Raw genomic sequence first — 26,101 nt, forward strand, 5'->3', positions numbered from 1 at the left:
TAGTGTGTCCCTAGTCTAAGTGTGTACACATAAATCTGCATGCTAATTGGGGCTTTCAGTAAAATTGTTACAGAAATCACATCTGTAGTAATTTTCTGTAGTGTGTACCCAGCTTAACAGAGTCCTTGTTAATGATTATTGAGAAAACCTTACATTCAAGAAAAAGGTCCAAACTTGTATAGACCGACACTATTCAATCAAAAACCACAGCATGTTCAAAACAGTTTCTTTGTCTGTAATTGTGGAGTAACTGACCAGACCCAAAAATAATGGGTTTAAAATGAACAATTAGGTATACAGATACAGATTTACCCTTGTATAAGCTGGGCATTGAATCATACAACCCCTAGTGGTTACGGATGTACATTATACACAGAGGACCTGAGCCATTAAGGAGAGCAAAGCAAAAAAAAAAAAAAGTAACTTTGCACCTTGGCAAAACCATGTTGCATTGGAGGGGGGAGGTAAATTTAAAACGTGGGGATAGATTTATAGTTAGGATAGGGCATGTCCTAGATCAACTTTACATTTTAATGTAAAAATAAAGCTATCAAGTATTTGTGTGCTACATAAAAAAACAGCCATTATTTTCCTTACATGCAAAATAATAAACTAATTTGCACCCCTTGTATTGTAACATGTTTTGTCCAGGATCAAATTTACTGTTTTTTTGCCTTGCTCTCGTTAATGACTCAGGCTCAGAATGCTCTATATTTGGTGCACAAATGTATGTATTCTATAGGGTTGCACTATGTATGTGCACAGTATGCCCCTAGTATGAATTCATTATTTTTTGTCTAGTTCTGTATTTATAATAAATAAAGACACGGCTCTGTTTCCATATCTTGTATGGTTCCTGTGCTGAAAATACATGCAATGTATGCTGGGAATATGTCAGTGAAAACTCTGTTACTAAGGTCTGAAAAAGACTTGGAAAATCATTTTTCCTATTCCATTTACAGTATGTCAGCCAGAAAACAGCCTGCAGTACACCCAGCTCTTTGCCTCCTGCTGGCTGCACATAGGGAAGGGAAGACAGGAAGGGTGACCTTGCAGTGCTTGCTATTCACATTATGCAGGATCAATTAATGGCTACCAGAGGGAGCTGCTGGGCTGGACCGCTCCAGGCTTCTACCTCGCACTGCGAGACAGAGCTAGAACTAGCTCAGGGATCCCCTGTAAAGAAGGAGGTTTTAGGAATACACAGGAAAACAAGAGCATAGGACACTATCCATATTTTTAAGGATATTATCACAAACAAGTCAAATAATAAATGGAAAGCCAGTGGTGTATGCTGCATACTGGAAATAAAGCTGACTATGCATGCAGACAGCTAATTTAGTCACCAATCTGATCCCAAAGAACAGCAGGTGTGGAACCAAAACAACCATTAATCTCAATCAACATCGGATCAGTGTTGCTCAGAGGGTGAGTGGAACATGTACAGGTTCGACTGACGTTTGAGATCTACCCTAGTGTCAGGGCAATTAGTGCGATCAGCTGTTGGCCAATTTGGAAAGTCTTGGTCTGAGCAATCAGATCTATTTAGATTTGTTCACCCATGTGGGATCCACCCATTTATGGATAGTTTAAAGGGGCTTTCTACTTTCAAATGACTTTCATTTACTGGTTTGTATATATCCTAATGCAGCTTTTACTGAATATAGTGGTTTACTGTTTTGACTTTCTTTTGTTATGCGGACGGCAGTTGGAGATGGCTGCTCCAGGTCCTACTTCATCATCATCCTTTATTGCTATATGGACATAGTCTCTACCGCGCTGGACATATATACAGCACGTTAAAAAAAATTAGGTAAAACTAAGAATACACAAAGATGATGCAAAGTAACGCACAAAAAACACGACAAAGGACAGCAGGACAGGTACAACCAAGGGAGACAAGTAGACAATCACGGGAGACAAGTAGATAAGAGACAGAAGAGAAGATCCTGCCCGTGAGAGTTTAGAGGATAACGGGAGTGAGGCAAAAGCAGCAGGGGGTGCATAGGGAGTGGTCTCAGGTGGGGCTAGACAGTTAAAGAGGTGGATTTTGAGGGAGCTTTTGAAAGGCTGGTTGGGGGATAATCTGGTAAGACAAGGAGTGAGAAGTGGTAATCAAGGGAGAGGAAGGTGCATGTCAGAGGTAAAGCAGAGGGGACAAGCAGGTATAACTTGTGACTAGTTCAGAGATGTAGGGAGACAAGGCATCAGCGTTGGCACTGAAGATGAGGAAGAGCAGTTTGAAGTGGATTCTTGAGGGAATAGGGAGCCAGTGAAGAGCTTTACAAACAGGTGCAGCAAAAGCAGAGAGAGAAGAAGACAACTTTTAACACAGGGCTGAGGATAGATTGAAGAGGGGAGAGACAGGTGAGGGGAAGACCAATGAGCAGGAGATTGCAGTAGACGAGACAAGAAATGATGAGTGTGAATAGGGGGTTTAGTGACATCATGGGTAAGAAAGGAGTGAGTTTGAGCAATATTATAGAGGTCTAGATGGCAGGATTGAGTGAGGGACTAGAAATAAATAGTGAAGCTGAGGGCGGAGGACTACAAGACAGAGTGTATGGTGTGCAGGAGAGAGTCGCCAGGAGGGGGAAAGATGATGAATTCAGTTTTGTACAATTTGAGATAATGTTGGGAGATCAAGACGAAAATGGCGGAGAGGGTCAAGAATATAGTGGAGAGAAAGTGGGTCCAGTGATTGTAGACAATGTGTGTGAGGAGTTTGGATGCAAAAGGGATCAGAGAAATGGGGCAGAAGCTAGAGAGGGATGAATGTTTATGGAGATAGAGAGGAATTCATGTTTAAACTTGGAGGGGGAGGTACCAGTGGAAAGGGGCAGGTTATAGAGATGGGTGAGGAGCAGTTATTAAGAAGAGAATGGAGGGGATAAGAGAGAGCAGGGTCGAGGACACAGGTAGGTGTAAAAGCAGGGTGAGGGTGATTGCCAAGAGGAGATTTCTACTAACTCATGAGCAATAAAGAGAAGAGGGGGAGGGGGGGAGGAGTTGCTAGTATTACTATTATTATTTTATTATTCATTTTTATTTATAGGGCGCCACAAAATGACCACAGTGCCGTCCAGGTACAAACAATAAGACAATGCAAGGTAGAAGAGTATGGTACAATAAACTGGTAGCACTATAATTCAGGTAGCTCAAAGCACAGCTAATAAGAAAAGCTGAAAGGGTGAGGGTGAGGGATATTCAGCACAAGCCTCAAACCTGTACCCAAGAGGGTGGGCTCAGCTAACAGGTTAAGAGCCACTGAAAAGGTGCAGATTAAAGCAAGAGTGAAGTCAGTGGGCAGAAGGCCCAAGATGAGGTGGGCAGAGCAACTGGAGAGCAAAGTTAAAGTGGTGGAAACAGAAGGAGAGAGCCCCCTGCTCAGAGAAGCTTACAATCTAAAGAGTATCATTTGTTCCCCACACCTCTTAGATTGCAAGCTCTTTTGGTCAGGAACATCTTTACCTGCTGTCTCATGTCATTGTATGTCATTTGTTTGCATTATCCCTTCAATATACAGCGCTGCATAATATGTCAGCACTTATAAGTAAAGAATAACAATACTATAAGTAAGGGGGGAATTCAATTTGCCGCATAACTCGTGAAAGTAACGCAGCCCACACACTATTACCATTACTACGGTAATAGTGCACATTATTACTGTTAGTACGGTAATTTCAACACTGATTTTTGCTTGCAGCTCTGAGAGCCACGAGGAGCAATCTGCGTTACAATTACCGCTGTAACAGTAATAGTGCGTGGGCTGCATTACTTTCACAATTGAATTCCCTCCTAATAATCTAATAATCAGGACAAGGGATTTCTTTTTTACACTAACCACCAGGAACCAAAAGTCCCAGTCGGATGACCCCGCCCCTCCTGTCTACAATATGGAGGGAGGCATTACTTTAGCCACTCAGAAAGCATTTCAGGCCTTGTATAAACCACTTGTTACACCGGTCTTCCCCAACATTCATGGTCTGATCTTTAAAGGTCTCTACTTATCTGAATAAACATGTAATCTTACATACATTGCCTGTTACATAGTAGACATGACTGAGTAGAGCTTCTATCTGTCAGTAACCGAGAGCCAGCAGATTGGATGTACACACCTCTGACTGTCCCAATTTAGGCAGGGCAGTCCAGATTCTAGGGGACTCACTAGCCTGATATACCATTATAGGGTGAAGGGGTTGAGGGAATGTAAGTAGGGCCAGAGACAGTCCTAGCTCTTCCAAAGGCACATCCCAATATGACATGACCAGAACCCGCATGACTTTTCTGGAGGTATGATATAGACAGTGAAGATGTTGGAAGGAATGGACGTATTACATTTGTTTCATGTAATATGCATTGTATAGTGGTGTAAACGCCTTACTTACCATAGCTAAACCCTGTCTAATTTATTTACTAATATAAACAAACTTAAAGAAGCTTTGATATGAAACAGTGATGCATCAGCAAGAATGCTGTTTATCAGTAGTTATTTTTACATGTTGTTAAAAAAATATTTACAACAGGATTTGTAATAGCCATGATTGCCAAATCTCAGTAAATTTACTGACACTGAATATAATAAGCACAAACTATTTCTAGATAGTTACAAATTTAAATTGCAGGGGTTTGTGATGTAATCTTGAAATCAAAGTAACGTTGCAATCAACAAAATGCAAGTAAAAACCTAAAGACAACTTTATAAAATAAAATAAAAAAACATACAATACCATGGTTGCAGAAGTGTGCACACCTCTAAACTTATACTGTGTGGAAGCACTTATACTATTATAGAAGTGAGTCTTATTGAATGTCTCTATCAACTTTGCACACCTGGGGATATATTTACTAAAATGAGAGTTTTAAAAAGTGGTGATGATGCTTATAGCAACCAATCAGATTCTAGTTCTCATTTATTTAGTACATTCTATAAAATGACAACTAGAGCCTGATTGGTTGCTATAGGCAACAGCTCGATTTTTTTTTTTTTTCAATCGCACAGTTTAGTAAATATACCCCCTGGACATTGAAATTCTATCCCACTCTTCCCTGCAATAAAGTTCAGAGTTCACCAAATTGCGAGGGGATCTCTTGTGCACAGCTCACTGTAGATGAACAGTTATACAGACAGACAGATATATTTATATTATCGTCAGCTACAAAGCCTTGGCTGCAGTGACTGAAATATTGAAATATGAGCAAACTGCCTCATCAGCCCCTAATTGTTTCAGCACTCAATGCACTCTCTCCTGCACAGAGACTCCAGCTGAAAGAGTTCTTATTATAGAAATATTTGTATTTTTATACCCCAACCATAACACTCAAAATAGAAATATTTTAGATTTAAGTTGACAAAATAAAGTGCAATCACAATTTTTCTTCTCTTCAACTTCTAGAAACAAGAGTGAACATATTTTGTCCCGGACAGCAAATTTAAACCTGGATAGCAAAAAAATAAATGGTTCTGGTTCTTACTTTTAACCGTGAGATACATGGACTTGCTGACGTCAGCTCCCACATCATTGCTGACCTTGCAGAGGTAGTATCCACTATCTTCCTCCAGTATGTGCTTAATCAGTAAGGAACCATTAACAAGGAGCTGGATACGGCCATTCAAAGCGATGGGTTGAAATTGCGGAACTCCGGCACCTGTGGGCATCAAAAAATGCATCAGACACTGGCTCTATACCACAGTATAAGATGTGGGTTTCTAGCAGTTGTGGAACTAAAAATCCCAGCATATCCTGCCAGCACCTGGGACTGTACTGCCATAACAGCTAGGGACCCAAGCCTGCTGTAGTAATTCCCAATCATGCATGACTTCTGTTACGCCAACAATGTTTACCCCATACAAAGTGTAGTCTCCACGCAGAGAACTGTGGGAAAATTGTTCCCTTAATATGACAACCTGTTATAGAATCCGCACTTTGAGTTTAACAAGGAGACTGTGGATCACAATGCTGTGAGTGTTAGAAGTTTGCTTTGGGACTAGCGAGAGGGAGCCAATGGAAAAAATGGGGGCTATAAAACCCTTTTAATCTGTTCTGTAACCTTGGTCATTGTTACATCTTTGAAAACAGGAAAATATGTGAGCATTTGATTTTAGATACAGTTGCTGGTAGCAATGTTTGAAATGTTGTTTCCATGCTACAATAATTTAGAGCATCAGATTATTTTAAAAGTAAATAAGCTAATGCTCTTTCCATCCAGTTGTAGCAGGAAACCTTGATCTAGATTAAAGTGAACCAACTCCTTTGTACAAGAGAGTAAAGGGAAAAATCATGATGCTGGCTGCCAAATTTGAATTCTGCAGCCCTCACTACCATATGGACTGATGTGGATGGGGGCATTTATTGTACGAGTGACAGACGTATGTCACTTAAGAAGGGAACGAACAGCCAGTCAAATTGGTTGTAAGGATTTCTATATGTCCTTGTTTCAATTAAGTAACAATTTTTGGCAGTGTTTAGTTTATGAAATGGAATGAAAAAGAAAACAAAGAGCAACAATACTGTGTATGGCACAACTATTAAAGTAAACTCAGAGAAGACTCAAAATCAGAGAACAGCGAGGAAGCCGCAACAGGCTCAGTAGTGTATTTCAGAATATCAATTCTCACTGACTCACTGTTTCCATCTAGTGGAATTTTGATAACAGAACAGGTCATTTTCTTAATTTATATTTTATGATAGAAAAACCCCTGAACTGAGTGTGACATTTAAAAAAAAGAAAATGAAGATACAATGTTCTGCACTAAACTGTGTTGTTGAATTAAACAGGACATATATTATTACATTAAATATTAATTAAATAAGTGTAAACAGCAATTAATGGCTATTATAATTAAAAACTACTACGAATAATAATAATAATAATAATGTATAAACATATTATGCAGCACTCCACAATAAGATAATTTTACAAATGGATTACAAACAATGATTATGTAATGAATAAAGGTAACAGTGGCACAAACATCCTTTGTATTTAACACCACTCATATTATGCAGCCGGACCCCACGCCTGTATTCCATTATACAAACGTGGAGTCTGGGTAAAACCACCATTTTCAGTGTGTCCATAGTAAATGACGTAATATCATACTGTAGGTGTTTAGGGCATTCAGATTGCACAGTGCACGGTCATTTCAAGCTCCGGACAAACTGCATCTCTGACATATAGTAAGTAGGCATTTTATTACTGTAGGCCTTATAGTCATCATTATTGCCATGTTGTTTATAAGCTTGTCGGGGTTGACACTGCCGTTTTCCCTTACCCCACCCAAGTAACATACAGTCTGTCAGACAGTGACTTTACCTGACAATTAATAGTAATGATTACATCACTAAAGATGTAGCAATCTCTGCTAATTGGGGTTAATAGAGCTGTTTAAAGAGAAAGGATCCAAAGTGTAGCCTGCCATTAAGTCCTATGCTGCTTTTTAAAGTATAGCTATCGCCTACACACAGTGGAGGCAGCTGTTTTGTGGGGTAACCAGTATTTATGGAAGTGTAGCGTCTTAATTAATATGAATGAGGCAGCACAGTGGCCTAGTGGTTAGCACTTCTGCCTCGCAGCACTGGGGTCATGAGTTTGATTCCCGACCATGGTCTTTTCTGTGTGGAGTTTGTATGTTCTCCCCGTGTTTGCGTGGGTTTCCTCCGGGTGCTCCGGTTTCCTCCCACACTCCAAAAACATACTAGTAGGTTAATTGGCTGCTATCAAAATTGACCCTAGTCTCTCTCTGTCTGTCCATCTGTGTGTGTGTATGTTAGGGAATTTAGACTGTAAGCTCCAATGGGGAAGGGACTGATGTGAATGAGTTCTCTATACAGTGCTGCGGAATCAGTGGCGCTATATAAATAAATGGTGATGATGATGATTGGATGAATAAACTCCAGCAACATGTCTTACTGATCACCATCTTATAGTTGGCATTAAGGGAAATGTAGGTATGCAATAGCCATCCAGCAGAGGATTGCCAGCCGCTGCCACAATAGAGAAGAACAACATAAATCATATTACATATTACAATGCCGCACCAGAATACACTGGGCTGTGATACCATATACTGCTCTGTTAGCTTATACAGAAGACGAAGAGAGAGACACTGCAAATGTTTCTTTTGGAGTTTGAAACCATTAGTTACACCACTGACCAGAAGTGATTTTTGTAAAGGCTTGTTAAACAAACTGATTTAATGAGGACCTGTCTCTTACACAAAGCAGGCAGCCATCTTTCTCTGGACTAGCGGCATCACTTTGTGCCTCACGCCCCAGTAAGGACATTAGTTCCTGGTGAATTCATAGGCTGCATTCTAATGAAAACTTTTTCAGTCCACAATATGGTTCCTTTCTCTGTAAGAAACTGGTAACCTTTATGCTAAAAAATGTACTTACTCGCCAGTTGAAGGTTAAGGTCAATTTAAAAATGGAACCCCTGGCTGGAGGTGATTTATGAGCCTGGTGGAATAAAGTTTACAACATCCAAAGAGCTCTGTACGCTGCTTGAATCTCACCTAATTAAGGTAAAAAAGTAATAGAATTGCTAAATCAGCATTTTCTCTCATTGACCTCGGTTTAATCAAATATGCTACATAAGTAATCAGAAATGTTGTTAGCCTATAATAAGCCAGAGATGATTAAGAACAGGGGGTAAATGTATCAAGCTGAGAGTTTACCGGCGGGTTTGAAAAACCAATCAGATTCTAGTTATCATTTATTTAGTGCATTCTACAAAATGACAGCCAGAATCTGATTGGTTGCTATAGGCAACATCTCCACTTTTCAAACCCGCCGGGAAACTGTCAGCTTGATACATTTACCCCCAGGTCTGTTATCTATAGACATAGCAGTAACTGTGGTAGTTAGCAGGCTCCACCTGCTGCAGGGTATTCCTACCTATTCTAAGGATAACTTGCATAGTTATACTATGGGGCCTATCGGTATATTTTCCAAAGTTAACTCCATGGGTAGAATATAAAAAAATATTTTCTTCATGTTTTCTCTTTCAGACCTCTGATTATTAAAGCTTGCATTTCTATTTTAAATTAATTATTAAGTCTGTGCAGTAAACATTTTAATGATTGCGAGTGTTTGGTGATTAAGCTTCCACTGAATTTCCTGAGGAAATAAAGAAAGAACACTGGTAAACGCAAATTGTGTGCCTGACTCACAGCCTTGACCATCTAAACCAGTGCATATTGCCTGCTCCACTGAGCACGCACTTCGCAGAGCAGGTCATGTGACCGTGCAGGTCCACGGCCCCACTTCTAATAACATCTGGAGCAGCCATTTGGGGGGCTACAAGAGAACGCTCGGAAGGCTGCCTGTTGCCCACTTCTGACCTAAACTCTCCATTTATAGTATTATAACGAAGTGCAAAATTAGAGTTAAGTTAGTTCCACCCACTGTCTAGGAGAGTATGATAAACATTAACCTGTCGTCTACACACAATAGAGGTAGCCATTTTGTGGGATGAACCCATATTAAACCAATCAATTGACAAAGCTTCTCATGAGTCAAAGCCATCACCATTTCCTAGTCAATAAATAGGCTAAGACTGGTACAATATTCCCTGTGTGTAGGTAACACATACACTTTCCAGCTAGACGGTAAGACAAAACGTTTAACCCCTTCCCTCACATTCATTGGTTAAAGAAGTACTACGTTTCTAATTATTTTCTTTATACTAGTAAATTTATGTATATTTTCGAATCAAACAGATTTTTAGATAGCATACTGGAATAAATATTTAATTATTTTATTTGGATTGAGGAAAGACTTGCATTCCATTTTTTGTTGTTCTCACAGAGATAGTGCAACCTCAAATATAATTATACACACATTTATTCAGTGATATCTAACATTTATAGGGCTGGCATGACGTTATTAGATGTTAGCTTTATAGATGTGGTCTATAATAAGTCTTATATGTAAATGTTTCTGTTTGCTATTTTTATCCTCAACAGGAGGGGGACTTTGTTAGTTTTAATTATTCTTAACTACTAGAACCTGTGGTAGCATTGCTATTAAATAGGCTTAGATGTATGGGGCTTCCAAATTTATGATAAACATGGCTCACGCAATCAGACACTGCCTCACCTGCAGCCCTATCTATCACATGGTGGTCTCCATTTCACCCACACCCCCAGACCGGGAGGCAGACAAGGAGGTGGGGTTGGACTACTTGTCTCCCCGCAGTGCACGTTCACAGTTGTACCAAATGTCCCATCACTCACGTTCACATCTTGTGCTGTACATACTGTTAGGATTTTGTAACCCATTCTCTATGCGCATCGCTGTGATTTATCGCCCCCCTGGACCCCACCAACAATTTCTTGAACACTTCTCTGCGTGGCTCCCTCACATCTTATCTTCTGACATCCCCACCATCATCATGGGTGATTTCAACATCCCTATTCCTAACCCACGTTCCAATGCTGCTTCCAAACTACTCTCTCTAACCTCCTCACTTGACCTCTCCCAGTGGATTGAATCCGCTACTCATCAGGATGGCCACTGTCTTGGATCTTGTTTTCTCTAGACTATGCCCAGCTTCTAATTTCTTTAACAATCCTTTCCCCCTCTCAGATCATCACCTTATTTACTCGCTTACTCCCAGTTCTTTAACTTCCCTGCTGTCAAGCTCTTCCAAGCTTCCTCATACCCGCAGGGATATTAACTCTATTGATTTTCAACAGTTTTCCACCTCCCTCCAACACCTTCTTTCCCCAATGTCCACATTCTCCTCCCGATATGGCAGTTCCTTATTTTCACCATACCCTAGCAACTGCCCTTGATCAAGTGGCTCCAGCGACTCTTCATACTCCGTGTAGATTTTGTTGTCAACCGTGGCATACTAAAGTAACACGAAATCTACAAAATCTTTCTCGTAGAGATAAACGTCATTGGCGTAAGTCTATTACCTCTAATGATTAGATGGTGTGCTACCATTTCACCTGAGATCTTTACAAAGAAAAGATAAAAAAAACTTGATCTGTAAACTGATGTGGAGGGAGAGCTGCTCTGACTAGCGACACAAGGCTTGGTGGGAGAGCTGCTCTGTCTAGCGACACAAGGCTTGGAGGGAGAGCTGCTCTGACTAGTGACACAAGGCTTGGCGGGAGAGCTGCTCTGACTAGCGACACAAGGCTTGGCGGGAGAGCTGCTCTGACTAGCGACACAAGGCTTGGTGGGAGAGCTGCTCTGACTAGCGACACAAGGCTTGGTGGGAGAGCTGCTCTGTCTAGCGACACAAGGCTTGGTGGGAGAGCTGCTCTGACTAGCGACACAAGGCTTGGAGGGAGAGCTGCTCTGACTAGCGACACAAGGCTTGGTGGGAGAGCTGCTCTGACTAGCGACACAAGGCTTGGAGGGAGTGCTGCTCTGTCTAGCGACACAAGGCTTGGCGGGAGAGCTGCTCTGACTAGCGACACAAGGCTTGGTGGGAGAGCTGCTCTGACTAGCGACACAAGGCTTGGTGGGAGAGCTGCTCTGACTAGCGACACAAGGCTTGGAGGGAGAGCTGCTCATACTAGCGACACAAGGCTTGGCGGGAGAGCTGCTCTGTCTAGCGACACAAGGCTTGGAGGGAGTGCTGCTCTGTCTAGCGACACAAGGCTTGGAGGGAGTGCTGCTCTGACTAGCGACACAAGGCTTGGAGGGAGAGCTGCTCATAGTAGCGACACAAGGCTTGGTGGGAGTGCTGCTCTGTCTAGCGACACAAGGCTTGGCGGGAGAGCTGCTCTGACTAGCGACACAAGGCTTGGTGGGAGAGCTGCTCTGACTAGCGACACAAGGCTTGGTGGGAGAGCTGCTCTGACTAGCGACACAAGGCTTGGTGGGAGAGCTGCTCTGTCTAGCGACACAAGGCTTGGTGGGAGAGCTGCTCTGACTAGCGACACAAGGCTTGGAGGGAGAGCTGCTCTGACTAGCGACACAAGGCTTGGTGGGAGAGCTGCTCTGACTAGCGATACAAGGCTTGGAGGGAGTGCTGCTCTGTCTAGCGACACAAGGCTTGGCGGGAGAGCTGCTCTGACTAGCGACACAAGGCTTGGTGGGAGAGCTGCTCTGACTAGCGACACAAGGCTTGGTGGGAGAGCTGCTCTGACTAGCGACACAAGGCTTGGAGGGAGAGCTGCTCATACTAGCGACACAAGGCTTGGAGGGAGAGCTGCTCTGACTAGTGACACAAGGCTTGGTGGGAGAGCTGCTCTGACTAGCGACACAAGGCTTGGAGGGAGAGCTGCTCATACTAGCGACACAAGGCTTGGCGGGAGAGCTGCTCTGACTAGCGACACAAGGCTTGGTGGGAGAGCTGCTCTGACTAGCGACACAAGGCTTGGTGGGAGAGCTGCTCTGACTAGCGACACAAGGCTTGGAGGGAGAGCTGCTCTGACTATCGACACAAGGCTTGGTGGGAGAGCTGCTCTGACTAGCGACACAAGGCTTGGAGGGAGTGCTGCTCTGTCTAGCGACACAAGGCTTGGCGGGAGAGCTGCTCTGACTAGCGACACAAGGCTTGGTGGGAGAGCTGCTCTGACTAGCGACACAAGGCTTGGTGGGAGAGCTGCTCTGACTAGCGACACAAGGCTTGGAGGGAGAGCTGCTCATACTAGCGACACAAGGCTTGGAAGGAGAGCTGCTCTGACTAGCGACACAAGGCTTGGTGGGAGAGCTGCTCTGACTAGCGACACAAGGCTTGGTGGGAGAGCTGCTCTGACTAGCGACACAAGGCTTGGAGGGAGAGCTGCTCTGACTAGCGACACAAGGCTTGGTGGGAGAGCTGCTCTGACTAGCGACACAAGGCTTGGAGGGAGTGCTGCTCTGTCTAGCGACACAAGGCTTGGTGGGAGAGCTGCTCTGACTAGCGACACAAGGCTTGGTGGGAGAGCTGCTCTGACTAGCGACACAAGGCTTGGTGGGAGAGCTGCTCTGACTAGCGACACAAGGCTTGGAGGGAGAGCTGCTCATACTAGCGACACAAGGCTTGGAAGGAGAGCTGCTCTGACTAGCGACACAAGGCTTGGCGGGAGAGCTGCTCTGACTAGCGACACAAGGCTTGGAGGGCGAGCTGCTCTGTCTAGCGACACAAGGCTTGGAGGGAGAGCTGCTCTGACTAGCGACACAAGGCTTGGCGGGAGAGCTGCTCTGTCTAGCGACACAAGGCTTGGAGGGAGTGCTGCTCTGTCTAGCGACACAAGGCTTGGAGGGAGTGCTGCTCTGACTAGCGACACAAGGCTTGGAGGGAGAGCTGCTCATAGTAGCGACACAAGGCTTGGTGGGAGTGCTGCTCTGTCTAGCGACACAAGGCTTGGCGGGAGAGCTGCTCTGACTAGCGACACAAGGCTTGGAGGGAGTGCTGCTCTGTCTAGCGACACAAGGCTTGGCGGGAGAGCTGCTCTGACTAGCCACACAAGGCTTGGTGGGAGAGCTGCTCTGACTAGCGACACAAGGCTTGGTGGGAGAGCTGCTCTGACTAGCGACACAAGGCTTGGTGGGAGAGCTGCTCTGACTAGCGACACAAGGCTTGGAGGGAGAGCTGCTCAGACTAGCGACAAGGCTTGGAGGGAGTGCTGCTCTGACTAGCGACACAAGTCTTGGAGGGAGAGCTGCTCAGACTAGCGACACAAGGCTTGGAAGGAGAGCTGCTCTGACTAGCGACATAAGGCTTGGAAGGAGAGCTGCTCTGACTAGCGACACAAGGCTTGGAAGGAGAGCTGCTCTGACTAGCGACACAAGGCTTGGAAGGAGAGCTGCTCTGACTAGCGACACAAGGCTTGGAAGGAGAGCTGCTCTGACTAGCGACACAAGGCTTGGAAGGAGAGCTGCATTGACTAGCGACACAAGGCTTGGAAGGAGAGCTGCTCTGACTAGCGACACAAGGCTTGGAAGGAGAGCTGCTCTGACTAGCGACACAAGGCTTGGAAGGAGAGCTGCATTGACTAGCGACACAAGGCTTGGAAGGAGAGCTGCTCTGACTAGCGACATAAGGCTTGGAAGGAGAGCTGCTCTGACTAGCGACACAAGGCTTGGAAGGAGAGCTGCTCTGACTAGTGACACAAGGCTTGGAGGGAGAGCTACAAAGGCCTGAGGGTGAATCTGATTTAACTAGCTATTTAAGGTTTGACGGGAGCAATACTTTGCTTAACTATACAAGGCTCTGCCGGAGATCTGCTTTACCTAACTATACAAAGCTCTGCAGGAGAGTCGCTCCATATAGCAATACAAGGCTCCGCAGGAGAACTGCTTTACGTAACTATAGAAGGCTCTGCAGGAAAGTGGTTTGACTCAACTATACTAAAAACTATTGAAGGCTCTGTGGGAGAGCTCCTCAGGTTCAGCGGGAATCCCAGGCAAAGTCATCAATGAGATCACTGCAAAAATCGGGAACACTCCACAATCACAAAGTGCACAGCAATCTTATAGATCCCTGTGCTTGTTTGATCAGGAAATAATCAGACAGCATGCACAATACAGGACTGTCCCTTTCTGAATCACTGAGCACACATGCTCTTTACATTTACTACAAATTGGTACAATGTGCCTATCCTGTAAAGATCTAGAAGAAAACGGTGACAATAAGAGACAAGTCATTGAGGCCTATAGTACAGTAAGGTAAAATAAGAAACAGAGGCGCTGGTAGTCTTTTGGTCAGAAATAGAGAAGACAAGCAGGTATATAACATGAGTCATTACAGCGGCTGTTACCTTTTGAGTACTTCCACACAATGGTAGGCACAGGGTAACCCTCAGCAGAGCAGTTCAGTATCACAGCCTTTCTGAAAATCCCGTCTTGATCGGTAGGTTGGACCACAAATCTAGGAGGAACTTAAAAGGTTGGGACAATTTAGTATCTGTAGTAGAAGAGTAAACACATTTTCTTACCAGCTGTTCCTAAATATGTTCACATACTCTGTGGATGATTGATGCAATTCAATATCTGAGACCAAGCTCTACTTAATATTATCTGTCCTAAATGCAAATCCGTCGATTCTGATCTAAATCTAATCGAGATCTAGGCTTTTGATTGGTAATGCAACAAAATGCAATTGGCCAAACTATCTCATAGGATCTAGATCAGTGGTAGGCAACTGGCAGCTATTCAGGTCCAGTTTACAATGTTACAGATCCGGGTTTTTTTAAGCGGACATAAAACACAGTGCCGTTAGTAGAGACAGAATGGCCATAGGCTTCACAGAGAGTGAAATAGAGAGTATAAAGTATATATACACACACACACATACACGTGGCCCATGCTATTCGGGACCTGCTTTGACCTATAATACCGCTTTCATACTGCCGCCCCGGCAATATCCCGGGTTTTTCAAGCCAGGTTTTTGCCGGGGCTCGGAGCGTCCCAGCTCAGAAACACCATTCATACTGCACCTCGGACCCGGGAATTTCCCGGGTTGACCCCATTCATACTGCACAAGTCTGTGCCCTGGCAATTTGTGGGAGTCATCACCAGAGCAGTTTTCATAGGCTGAAAAATGGTGATGTCATTGAAAGGTGACTGGTTTTTTGACGCATAACTTTTTCAGTGAAATAAAAGCAATTTTCTCCAACAAACTCCGATTCTGCTTCAGCTTGATCTGCACTCCACCATCCACCATTTCTCCTAAACTCCTTCTCGAATCTTCCACGGGCTCCCACCGATAACATCATCCTCCAGAGACAGGCAGACAGCCAATCAGCTTGTTTTCTGTGCAACCCGGGTTGAAAAACCCGGGTTGCACCATTCATAGTGCAGGCAACCCGGGTCGTTTGAGCTCGCCCTGGCAAAAAACCGGGATTTTGGTGCAGTATGAATGGGGTATTAGTGACTAAACTCCACCATTAGTCTCCAGCCTAGAAGTTGGCTCCACCAATCAAGGCTCAGCCCACACTCCTCCAATCGGGACTGGGTAATTCGGGGAAAAATCAGTTTCAGTACTGTGAAGAAGGAAAGAGGAGGAAATAAGCGAATGAAGGAGGACTAGGAGGAAAGGAGAGTAATGAACAAAGAAAAGGATTAGAGAGGATTGTATGGCAGTCAGTAGAATGCTCTCTGTATTGTATGGCAGTCAGTAGGATGATCTTTGTATTATATATTGGTCAGTAGGATGCTCTCTGTATTGTATGACAGTCACTAGGGTGATCTTTGTATTATATACTGCTCATTAGGATTTCTGTATTGTACGGCAGTCAGTAGGATGCTCTCTGTGCTGTATGGCAGTCAGTAGAATGCTCTCTGTATTGTATGACAGTCACTAGGATGATCTTTGTATTATATATTGGTCACTAGGATGCTCTCTGTATTGTATGACAGTCACTAGGATGATCTTTGTATTATATACTGGTCATTAGGATTTCTGTATTGTACGGCAGTCACTAGGATGATCTTAGTATTATATACTGGTCATTAGGATGCTCTCTGTGCTGTATGGCAGTCACTAGGATGCTCTCTGTATTGTATGACAGTCACTAGGATGATCTTTGTATTATATACTGGTCATTAGGATGCTCTCTGTGCTGTATGGCAGTCAGTAGGATGCTCTCTATATTATATGGCAGTCACTAGGATGATCTTAGTATTATATACTGGTCATTAGGATGCTCTCTGTATTGTATGGCAGTCACTAGGATGATCTTTGTATTATATACTGGTCATTAGGATATTCTATGTGCTGTACGGCAGTCAGTAGGATGCTCTCTGTATTGTATGGCAGTCACTAGTATGATCTTTGTATTATATACTGGTCATTAGGATATGCTATGTGCTGTACGGCAGTCAGTAGGATGCTTTCTATATTATATGGCAGTCACTAGGATGATCTTAGTATTATATACTGGTCATTATGATGCTCTCTGTGCTGTATGGCAGTCAGTAGGATGCTCTCTGTATTGAATATCTGTCAGTCATGGAATTTCCGGGACACTCACAAAACTTTGGGGAGGGAGCGCTCACACACTTGCTACCCCAGGTAAAAGTTTGCAAGAATCTTATTAACAACATCAGTATATGCTGACTTTTATTTACATGTATACAAGTCATGTTAAACTGCCTCTAACATTTAGTTTTGCTAAATGTTTTTCTTCTTTTAATTATGCATGGACTTAATAAATAAGACACAGACAACTTCTTGTTGTGTAGTATGTCTTGTAGATTTTTTGTTTGAAAAAAAAATCTGTACTGTGATGATCTAATCTGATCAGCTCAGTTGATCTGTGTAAAGAAGGGTTATAATTGAATAATGAGTTGTAAAGATGACTTCATATGGAACCCACTGCAAAAAGTGAAATGTTTGTTATTCAAGTAATAAGTTATTTACTTTCAGTATAATTTACTATTTTTTACTAATAACAAATGAGGAAGGTAGTTACATAAAAATAAAATTTATAGGAAAAGTATTTTCAGAAAATGAGATAAAAATCAAAGAGAATCATTGTGACTTCCCATAAGGAAGATGTAGAACATTCTATATGTCTGCATGTTATATATCATTAATGTGACCCAGTATCTCATCTGATTCTCTGATAAGTGCAGTGAGCTGGTGGTAGCATACTATGTCCAGAGAGATATCAGACACATGTCCTATACAATATTATAGGCTATGTCCCTTAGATGGACATTTAAAGTGCACCCATCACCTACACACTGTAAGCTGCCATTTTGTGAGGTCAAGCAGTATTCACAAGAAAGCAGCCTGTCAACTCAATAGGAATAAGTGATATCACTGATACCTGTATGTTCAGAAGTATAGCAACCTCAGGGATGTTTATCATTCAGGGCTCCCACATTTCCTTATTTTCTCAGGACAGTCCCCCCTTTTATCCATCTAAAATCTTTAAGTAACATTGTTTATTTTCCCCATAATTTAAATTCATCATGGACCTAAATTTAACAGAGTATGTGGGTATAGGTTCCTACTGGTTTATCTTATTGGGACTTTAATGAGGCATGGGATGGATGTTATAGAGCAGATAACATGGATATCAGTTTTTCATTTAAAAATGGAAGCACTACACTGATTCCCTGTAATTTAGGTGGTTTCATTCTTGGTAATACTGTCCTAGACCACAATATGGCCACCTACCTCCCTACATGCAGGCAACAAGTATATATATATAAAATATCAGATCCAGCAGGAGTGGATGCTGTGGGTAACAGCACTTTTTACATTAGGTTACATACTATAGTAGTACATTTATGTGTATATATATATATATATATATATATATATATATATATCAGGGGCAAACGCAGGATTTGTAGAGGGGGGTTTCCACACCACGCCACCAGTGGGCGTGACCATCATGCATGGTTAAAATATTAGACAGTGCTTGGCTGCTCTCCAACTCTTCCTATCCCCATAATATACATGGGCAATGCTACGTGCGCTACTGTTAGGTGCACGCAGCTCTCCCTTTTCAAGCAGAGCTGTGTGAAGCGGGAGCAGGGTCCAGCCGCCTCGATTATACAGTGCCCCAGGCTTGGAGGGTGTTTCCAGGCACTAGGAAACCCCCCTTAGGTTTGCCTATGTGTATATATATATATATATATATATATATATATATATATATATATATATATATATATATATATAGGCGAGTGCAACACTTTTCTAGTTCCTGGTTCCAGATCCTCACAGTTGCTTATTTGCTGCTTCATTCTGCCTGCTGTATACAGATCACAACCCTTCATGTGAATTCAGCTTCATCCTGGTTGCTGCTTCTATCTTCCTGCTGTATACAAATCTCCAGCATTTATCCTCTGAGGGAATTCATCCACATCCTGCAGCTGTGTTATGGACTTCTCTGATCCATAGGTGTATCTGGATATTACTTTGTCTATATTGGAAGGATCCATCTGCTACCCAGGCTTGGTACAAGTTCCAGTATTTCCAATGAGATTTCATCCTATTGGCTCTAATTCTACTATTATCTGGTACGGAGAAAACCTATCTTTGGAGGATTTTTTTGCATTGTTTTATGTTTTATAATGCACTATGTTGGCGCTCCCTGTCTTTTTGTATTCCATATATATATATATATATATATATATATATATATATATATATATATGTATAAAATGTCAGAAAGATGAGCGATCCATAAAACCAGGGTCCCCAAGTGTACTTGAATTCCTGAGTCTCAGACCCCATATAAGACGCATCTGTGGGACCAACAGCGATAGCATTCCTCTGCAATCACGTGATTCCGGACTCAGAAGTGACCAACTCCCCCCTTCCTCCCCCCAGTATCATCCATATAAATCTGCCACAGATCAATTCACTAAAAGGAACACTGAGTTTTAGGAGAACCTCCTGGAAAAACGATTGTCAGCTTCATGTTAAAGAAACACAAAATCTGCTGCTTAAAAAAAACAATAGCAATTGTAATTGCTAAAGCATCTTTAACTCGAGTATTTCATCTCATTTCCACTACATGACCTGAAGACCACAAAAAAAAAAAGTCAGAAGACGCGAACAAAATCTAAGCGCCATGTCCACAGCTCACACATTGGAATAATCATATTAACACTGTGCTAGCCCCTTCCTCAGCCCTAGATAGAGCGTGCTATGCCTACAACAAAAAGTCAGCTAGACGTGAGGAGAATACTGTAGTTCCTCCATCTCCAGCCTTATCAGTCAGATTGAGGTTGCTGCAGGAGAAACATGCCAGCCAGCTAAGGTTGGTCGTTCCTAAGCAACCACTCTCATTTCCATGATGGCTCCCCATTCCTCTGGGCTTAGCAATGACCTCTGCCTACCCTCAGGAAGAAAACACAGCCAAGAGATATTATTTAACGTAAAGGTATTTGTTCAGTTGCAAAAACAGAAAAAAGGAGAAGAATTGTTCCTATGCTGATCAAAAGCCATTTATATCCCATAATATTCTTATCAATCGTTTGCAGTGCAGAGATTATGTTAATACAGGTACTTTCCTAGCCCACATTTTAGTATAGTAGTAATACTTTTTTGGTTATACTGAACCATTACTTACTTTATATACAATGAGGGGCATTAAAAATGGTCCCTGTGATTATTCTAGCAGTGCTTAGAAAATGATATGATTGGATGCTGACAGTTACAGCACATTTTTTTCCTGAGCAGTCGTTTTCATACATGGTTCCAAATGTTTGTTTTGCAGAACTCTGTCCTTGTCTAGCAGATACTTTGCTGAGAAATATATTAAAGCTAAATGTTTTACCAACTTCCCATGACAATATGGAGCCAAGCGCTTTGTTTCATTGAAGTCTAAGATAATTTATCTCCACTTACAAAGAAGAATGTCAGATCAAATGAGATTATTTAATAACATGGCACACAGAGCCACCATATGCTGTAACCCATAACAACTGCTTCAAGATGAGATTTTAGCACTTTAAATTAGTCTAATGAAAGCGGATATCTCTTTGGTTGCTATGTATTACTATAAATTAGTCTAATGAAAGCGGATATCTCTTTGGTTGCTATGTATTACTATAAATTAGTCTAATGAAAGCTGATATCTGATTGGTTGCTATGTATTACTATAAATTAGTCTAATAAAAGCTGATATCTGATTGGTTGCTATGTATTACTATAAATTTGTCTAATGAAAGCTGATATCTGATTGGTTGTTATGTATTAGTATAAATTAGTCTAATGAAAGCTGATATCTCATTGGCCGCTATGTATTACTATAAATTAGTCTAATGAAAGCTGATATCTCATTGGCCGCTATGGATTACTATAAATTAGTCTAATGAAAGCTGATATCTCATTGGCTGTTATGTATTACTATAAATTAGTCTAATGAAAGCTGATATCTCATTGGCTGCTATGGGTTTCAGCACATCTTTGCTTACTGCACCATGTAATCAAATTAGCCTAATAATAAATACACAAAACTTATACCTGTGTATTTTATTACTTATTGGGGATGAACCAAACCCTGGATTTGATTTGAAATTAAGTAGAACTCTAAGGGTATTATCAGAGTTCAATTTTATTTAAAACCCTTGGATTTGGAAAATTAAATCCTCATTTTCCTGCGATTTTTCTTCCAGAGTTTAAATAAAAAGAAAATACTTTATCATACAGGCCGCTGTTGGTTAATTGTAATATGCAAATGAGGTTCTTATTTGATTTGAGGGTTTCTTCTTATTATTATTATTATTATTTATTTATAAGCCTCAACAAGGGATCAGCAGCACCATACAGCGGCAGGTCAAAACAAACCATAAAATGATATAATGAACAAACAGCAACAAACTAAAAAGCTGGGGAGAATGACTAGAGAGTAGCCTATTAGCAGAATAATAACAGGAAGCTGAGTAAAGGTGGGAGTGCATAGGAGGGAAGGGAGTAAAGCTGGGCTTGGAGCATGCCTATGCACTGTGTGGGGGTGAGAAACATCTCATTAAACCATCCTAATTCTAAAATATTCATTTGCTACATGTATTACATTTTTAGAAAAATAAATAACTTTTAAAATGCCCCGGCTGTCTACACACTCAAAGTGGCCATTTTATTGGTTGAGCCACTATCCACAAGAATGCAGTATATCAATGTACTAGGAGCTAGAGACACCACTAAAGAGCAGGAATACTGTGCTGTTGGCGTTGCTGCAGGTAATAACTGTAATTATTAATCACACAAACTTAGGTGTTTTTACCCTATTTATTTTGGACCATAGCATAGAACCCATGTTTCAGTCCATCATTAATCTATTTTCCATTCATCCCTACATTAGTCCATAGTGCTCTTTTGATACATGTAACACCAATACTTATTTCCTCTACAATTTGAATTAGGCCCTTTCCGTGTGACTGATTGTAACAGACACTGTCCAGCGTGTTTTTCTGTCCCTGGAGACCAAAGTTGGTCTTGTTTGGCCTGTTATATATATTTACAATTAATGTACTTACTTGGTACTATAAAATGGATCCTTACTACATCTCTTCATATATAACTAACTCTGAATTACAGAAACAGTGTGTCACTTCCACAAAAAAAAGAAAAATGCTATATACCGGCAAAGCACAATGCTTTTCAGTACATCTACAGCTAAACGTTGATAAAACCTTTGGTTAGTGACCAGGGGCCTTCATTAAGGATCTTAAATGAAGAGGATCCTTATTTCAGTCTCCTGGACAAAACCATGTTACAATGCAAGGGGTGCAAATGAGTGTTCTGTTTTGCACATAAGTTAAATACTGACTGTTTTTTCATGTAGCACACACATATCAACTTTAAATTTCAGTCTACAAATAAGCTATCAAGTATTTGGTGTGCTACATGAAAAAACAGGAATTTTTTAAAAGGTAAAATGATTCCATTAGCAAGCACCCTCCGTGGTCCCACCACTACCTACCTTGGACCACCTGTCTTGTCCCACCTTCGTGAAATGTTCTGCCACGCACCATACTGCACATGCAAGCAAAGCTGCACTGAAGTCTGTGTTTTAAGCCGCTCTATTAGCAGGTAAAGGTTTAGAAGAGGTGCAGATAAAGGGAAGAACCATAGGGGCACACATGGAACATGGAACCTTTAGTTAGGTATTGTTTTTAACGCTTTTCAGCCATGACCCAAAATATGTCTGTGAATCAGTTTTGCATGGCCAGATCCATCCAGACCAATGTTCTTTTCCAATAAGTCATGTCCCTTCTTGACACCACAATTTGGGTCTGTCCTGTGAAGAACATGTCATCAGGACATACTGACCCCCTTCCGCTCTTCTCCCAAGTTAACAGCTGTTTGAATAAAGACTGCAGTAATGAATGGTTATCGATGCGACTAACTGGAAGGATGAAGAGGTGGTTGGATGGAGGAAGTTTATTGAATAAGTATTTATGAATGAATAACAAATGACACACTCTTACCTCTCACAATTAACTGGCTTTGGTGTTCTACGGCAGCTGCATCGTTGCGTGCAATACAGGTATAATTTCCATTGTGCATCAGTGAAAGATTAGAGATCCTCAAAGAGCTGGTAAAGTCAATATTGTCAATGGTAACTCCAAGACTTACTGGGATCGGTCTCCCATCCTTCTGCCAAGTGATTGTAATCGGCAGATCCCCCGAGACCACGACACATGGGATGAACACTCTTTGCCCAATTGAAAATCTTTGAGACTCAAATGGCTGGATATATGGGGGTACTGGAAGAGATAAAGAGATCAAGTCACCTCCAGTTGTTCAAAAGAATTATCATATTCATCATCATCATCATTTATTTATATAGCGCCACTAATTACGCAGCGCTGTACAGAGAACTCACTCACATCAGTCCCTGCCCCATTGGGGCTTACAGTCTAAATTCCCTAACATACACACACAGACAAACAGGGGAACAGACAGAGACTAGGGTCAATTTTTTTTATAGCAGCCAATTAACCTACTAGTATGTTTTTGGAGTGTGGGAGGAAACCGGAGCACCCGGAGGAAACCCACGCAAACACAAGGAGAACATACAAACTCCACACAGATAAGGCCATGGTCGGGAATCAAACTCATGATCCCAGTGCTGTGAGGCAGAAGTGCTAACCACTGAGCCACCATACTGCCCATATTATCTTTCCAAATATACTAGATATCCAGGTCAATTCCAATGAACCTTCCAAACCAGAGATTTAAAGGATTACTCTAACCAAAACTATACATTTAGTTTTTGAAGCTCCCGTTCAGTCTTATTCTTTGCTTTATTAGAAAGATGAGAATAAGTCAGATGACCTCCTCTGCACACTACTGGAAGGTCACGCAGCAAAACCAATCAGGGATGAGGCAGTGTATTCTGTGTCACATGCTCTCCCGCCTTCCTCTATGGCCTCAGGACTGAAGGTAAGTATTTCCGATAAGCTAGCTATTGAGTGGCATCTGGGAAGGTCTGAGTTGCATATGTGGAGGTCTGGATGTTATGTGGGGAAGTCTGGGTGTTATGTGGTATTACACCATCATCACTGCTGTAAGTGAAGTGACACACACATGAACATGTGCTACTACCGTCCAATCACGTGTCACCATTACTTACAAAGCTTCGCTGGTAGGGAGTGACAATGCCCACTGGTTGTAACCTCCGTTAAAGCAGACAATTTAGTCACATATCAGCCATTTTGTGGGTTGAACTATTTCAAGAGAATGTCACCCATTCACTAGGATACCACACTACTTTATGAATATAGATCAGGGCCCAAGAATATTAGTCAGGCAGTGCCTCAATGATGTTACTAGTTCCTAGTAAACGGCCAGGTTGCCCACACGTGGATGCCTCCACTGTGTGTCAGGGACAGGACCACTCACATATACAGTATCTCTGTAAACTTACAGGTCATTAGAAAATTATCATAAAATGTTGTTTCCTATAAAACACCAGAAAACATCAACTATATATTAATCTGCATTGTGGATCATCTTAAAATTGTAAGAGCCAGACAGGTACAAGGGAGGAAATTATCCAATGAAGGAACAGTTTAAAGATATAGACAAGGGTGGTAGAATTAAGATGAACTTATGGGAACCAGTACATTGCAACTAAGAGCAAAAAAACCTGTTCCCTGCTGGAGTTATAAGGAATTACTTAATTACTTCCACATTCCAGGGTTAATATCCCACTTTGTGCCCTCCATACCAATAACCAGTGCTATTGATAAATGTCCCCCAATGTCTCCAGCCATAGCACAGAAAGTCATAGGGTGACCAAACCATTATAACTGTCTGGAAGTAAAATAGTAAGCAGTGATAAATTATGATTTTACTTTAGTTCTCTTGCCATTTATCAGGTCTATCATAAACAGATGAATGGGCCTCGACACCGCAGATATGATAGAACAAACCAAATAGCCTAATGATTACACAGACATAATAATCCTGATTGCATTACCTTTCACTGTAACGTGGACGCTCTGGCTTGTAGATAACTGTGGCTGGACGAGAACGTTGCACATATATTCCCCTTCATCCACTTCCTTCTGCACATCAGAGAGCTTTAACGTTCCGTTGTTCTCAAAAGCTACCTGCCGATGGTTGAATGGAAGAAGGTTGGAGTTCTTGTACCACTTTATGGAGTAGTATGGATATCCAATCACACGACAGTGAATATATGTGTCCCGACCAGCTATTGCTGTGATGTTTTTCATTGATCGAATGCTTGCTGGACCTAAAAAAACACAGGGAAGCACTATATAATTCTAGAATACAGAAGTGTAAACTTAATGGAGAGGCGGAGTATAACTAAAATACAATTCATACTCTACGATTAAGCACTTGTAAAATGGGTCTTACATGGCCAACATAAACCCACACTGGTACCTCTAAAACTTTAAACAGGGATGTCTGGTGTTACCGAGTCTTAAAAAACAAAAGTTGGATGTATGAACTTCATTTATAGTGGTACCTTCTTCTCCATTCCTTCCCACCACCATGACAGTGGCTGCCTTACATGCAGCCCTGTCCTCACTAACATCAGCACATGAGAAAATGGGTCACTGCCTCGCACATAAGTTCACATATCCCTGAAATATTATATCTGCTGTGAACATTCTGATGACCCGGTGGGCTCCAGGTTGTTCTTTGCCCGGTCACTTCAAAACTGAGTACCTGGAGGATGAACCAGAGATGCTCAGACCTTAGACAGACGTACCTTACAATGCAATCACTTTACCTTCTCTATCTCTCTTATAGCTAATTAGCTATTAACGTTCTACAGCAGAACCGTGAGGAAGCAGAGTTAGAGATATCACAACGTGAGTCCTGGCTGCAGTGTAAGGCTCTTATAGAGACACAGTGGGCATATGCACATTCATTCTGAATCAATAATACACATGAAGAAAACACTGACTTGACATCTTATTGTAACACCTCTCTATGATAAAAGACTTAGAAGATCTTTCTCTGGAGAGTGATGCCCGGAATAAGTACATGTTTTCCTCTTTCCTACTCAAAATGTCCATTCATTTCTGAAAATTAACAGTTTGATTTTGCTCTTCTAAATATTTTTCTATTCTACTGATAGTAGGTTTAATGCTAAAAGCTACAATGAAACAGAGTATACAAAATATTACTGAAAAAGGTCTATATTATTAAAACAAATATAAGTATATTTGAAAAATGATGCGTTTCCAAACATGCAAGTAGG

General features: G+C 41.8%; 1 protein-coding gene across 4 annotated transcripts in view; it reads right to left on the minus strand.

Annotated features, from left to right (window-relative positions):
• DSCAM (DS cell adhesion molecule) overlaps positions 1–26,101 on the minus strand; it is a 397,849-nt gene that overhangs the window by 184,522 nt on the left and 187,226 nt on the right. For all 4 annotated transcript variants that reach the window (XM_075197270.1, XM_075197269.1, XM_075197271.1 and 1 more), the window contains exons 8-11: positions 24,848–25,123; positions 22,851–23,129; positions 14,711–14,830; positions 5,476–5,649 (exon numbers count right to left, since the gene is read on the minus strand). In XM_075197270.1, coding sequence (XP_075053371.1) covers positions 5,476–5,649; positions 14,711–14,830; positions 22,851–23,129; positions 24,848–25,123 — 849 coding nt within the window. The remainder of the gene's footprint in view (positions 1–5,475; positions 5,650–14,710; positions 14,831–22,850; positions 23,130–24,847; positions 25,124–26,101) is intronic.

The sequence above is a fragment of the Mixophyes fleayi genome, chromosome 2 (assembly GCF_038048845.1).
Source record: "Mixophyes fleayi isolate aMixFle1 chromosome 2, aMixFle1.hap1, whole genome shotgun sequence".
NCBI lineage: Eukaryota > Metazoa > Chordata > Amphibia > Anura > Limnodynastidae > Mixophyes > Mixophyes fleayi.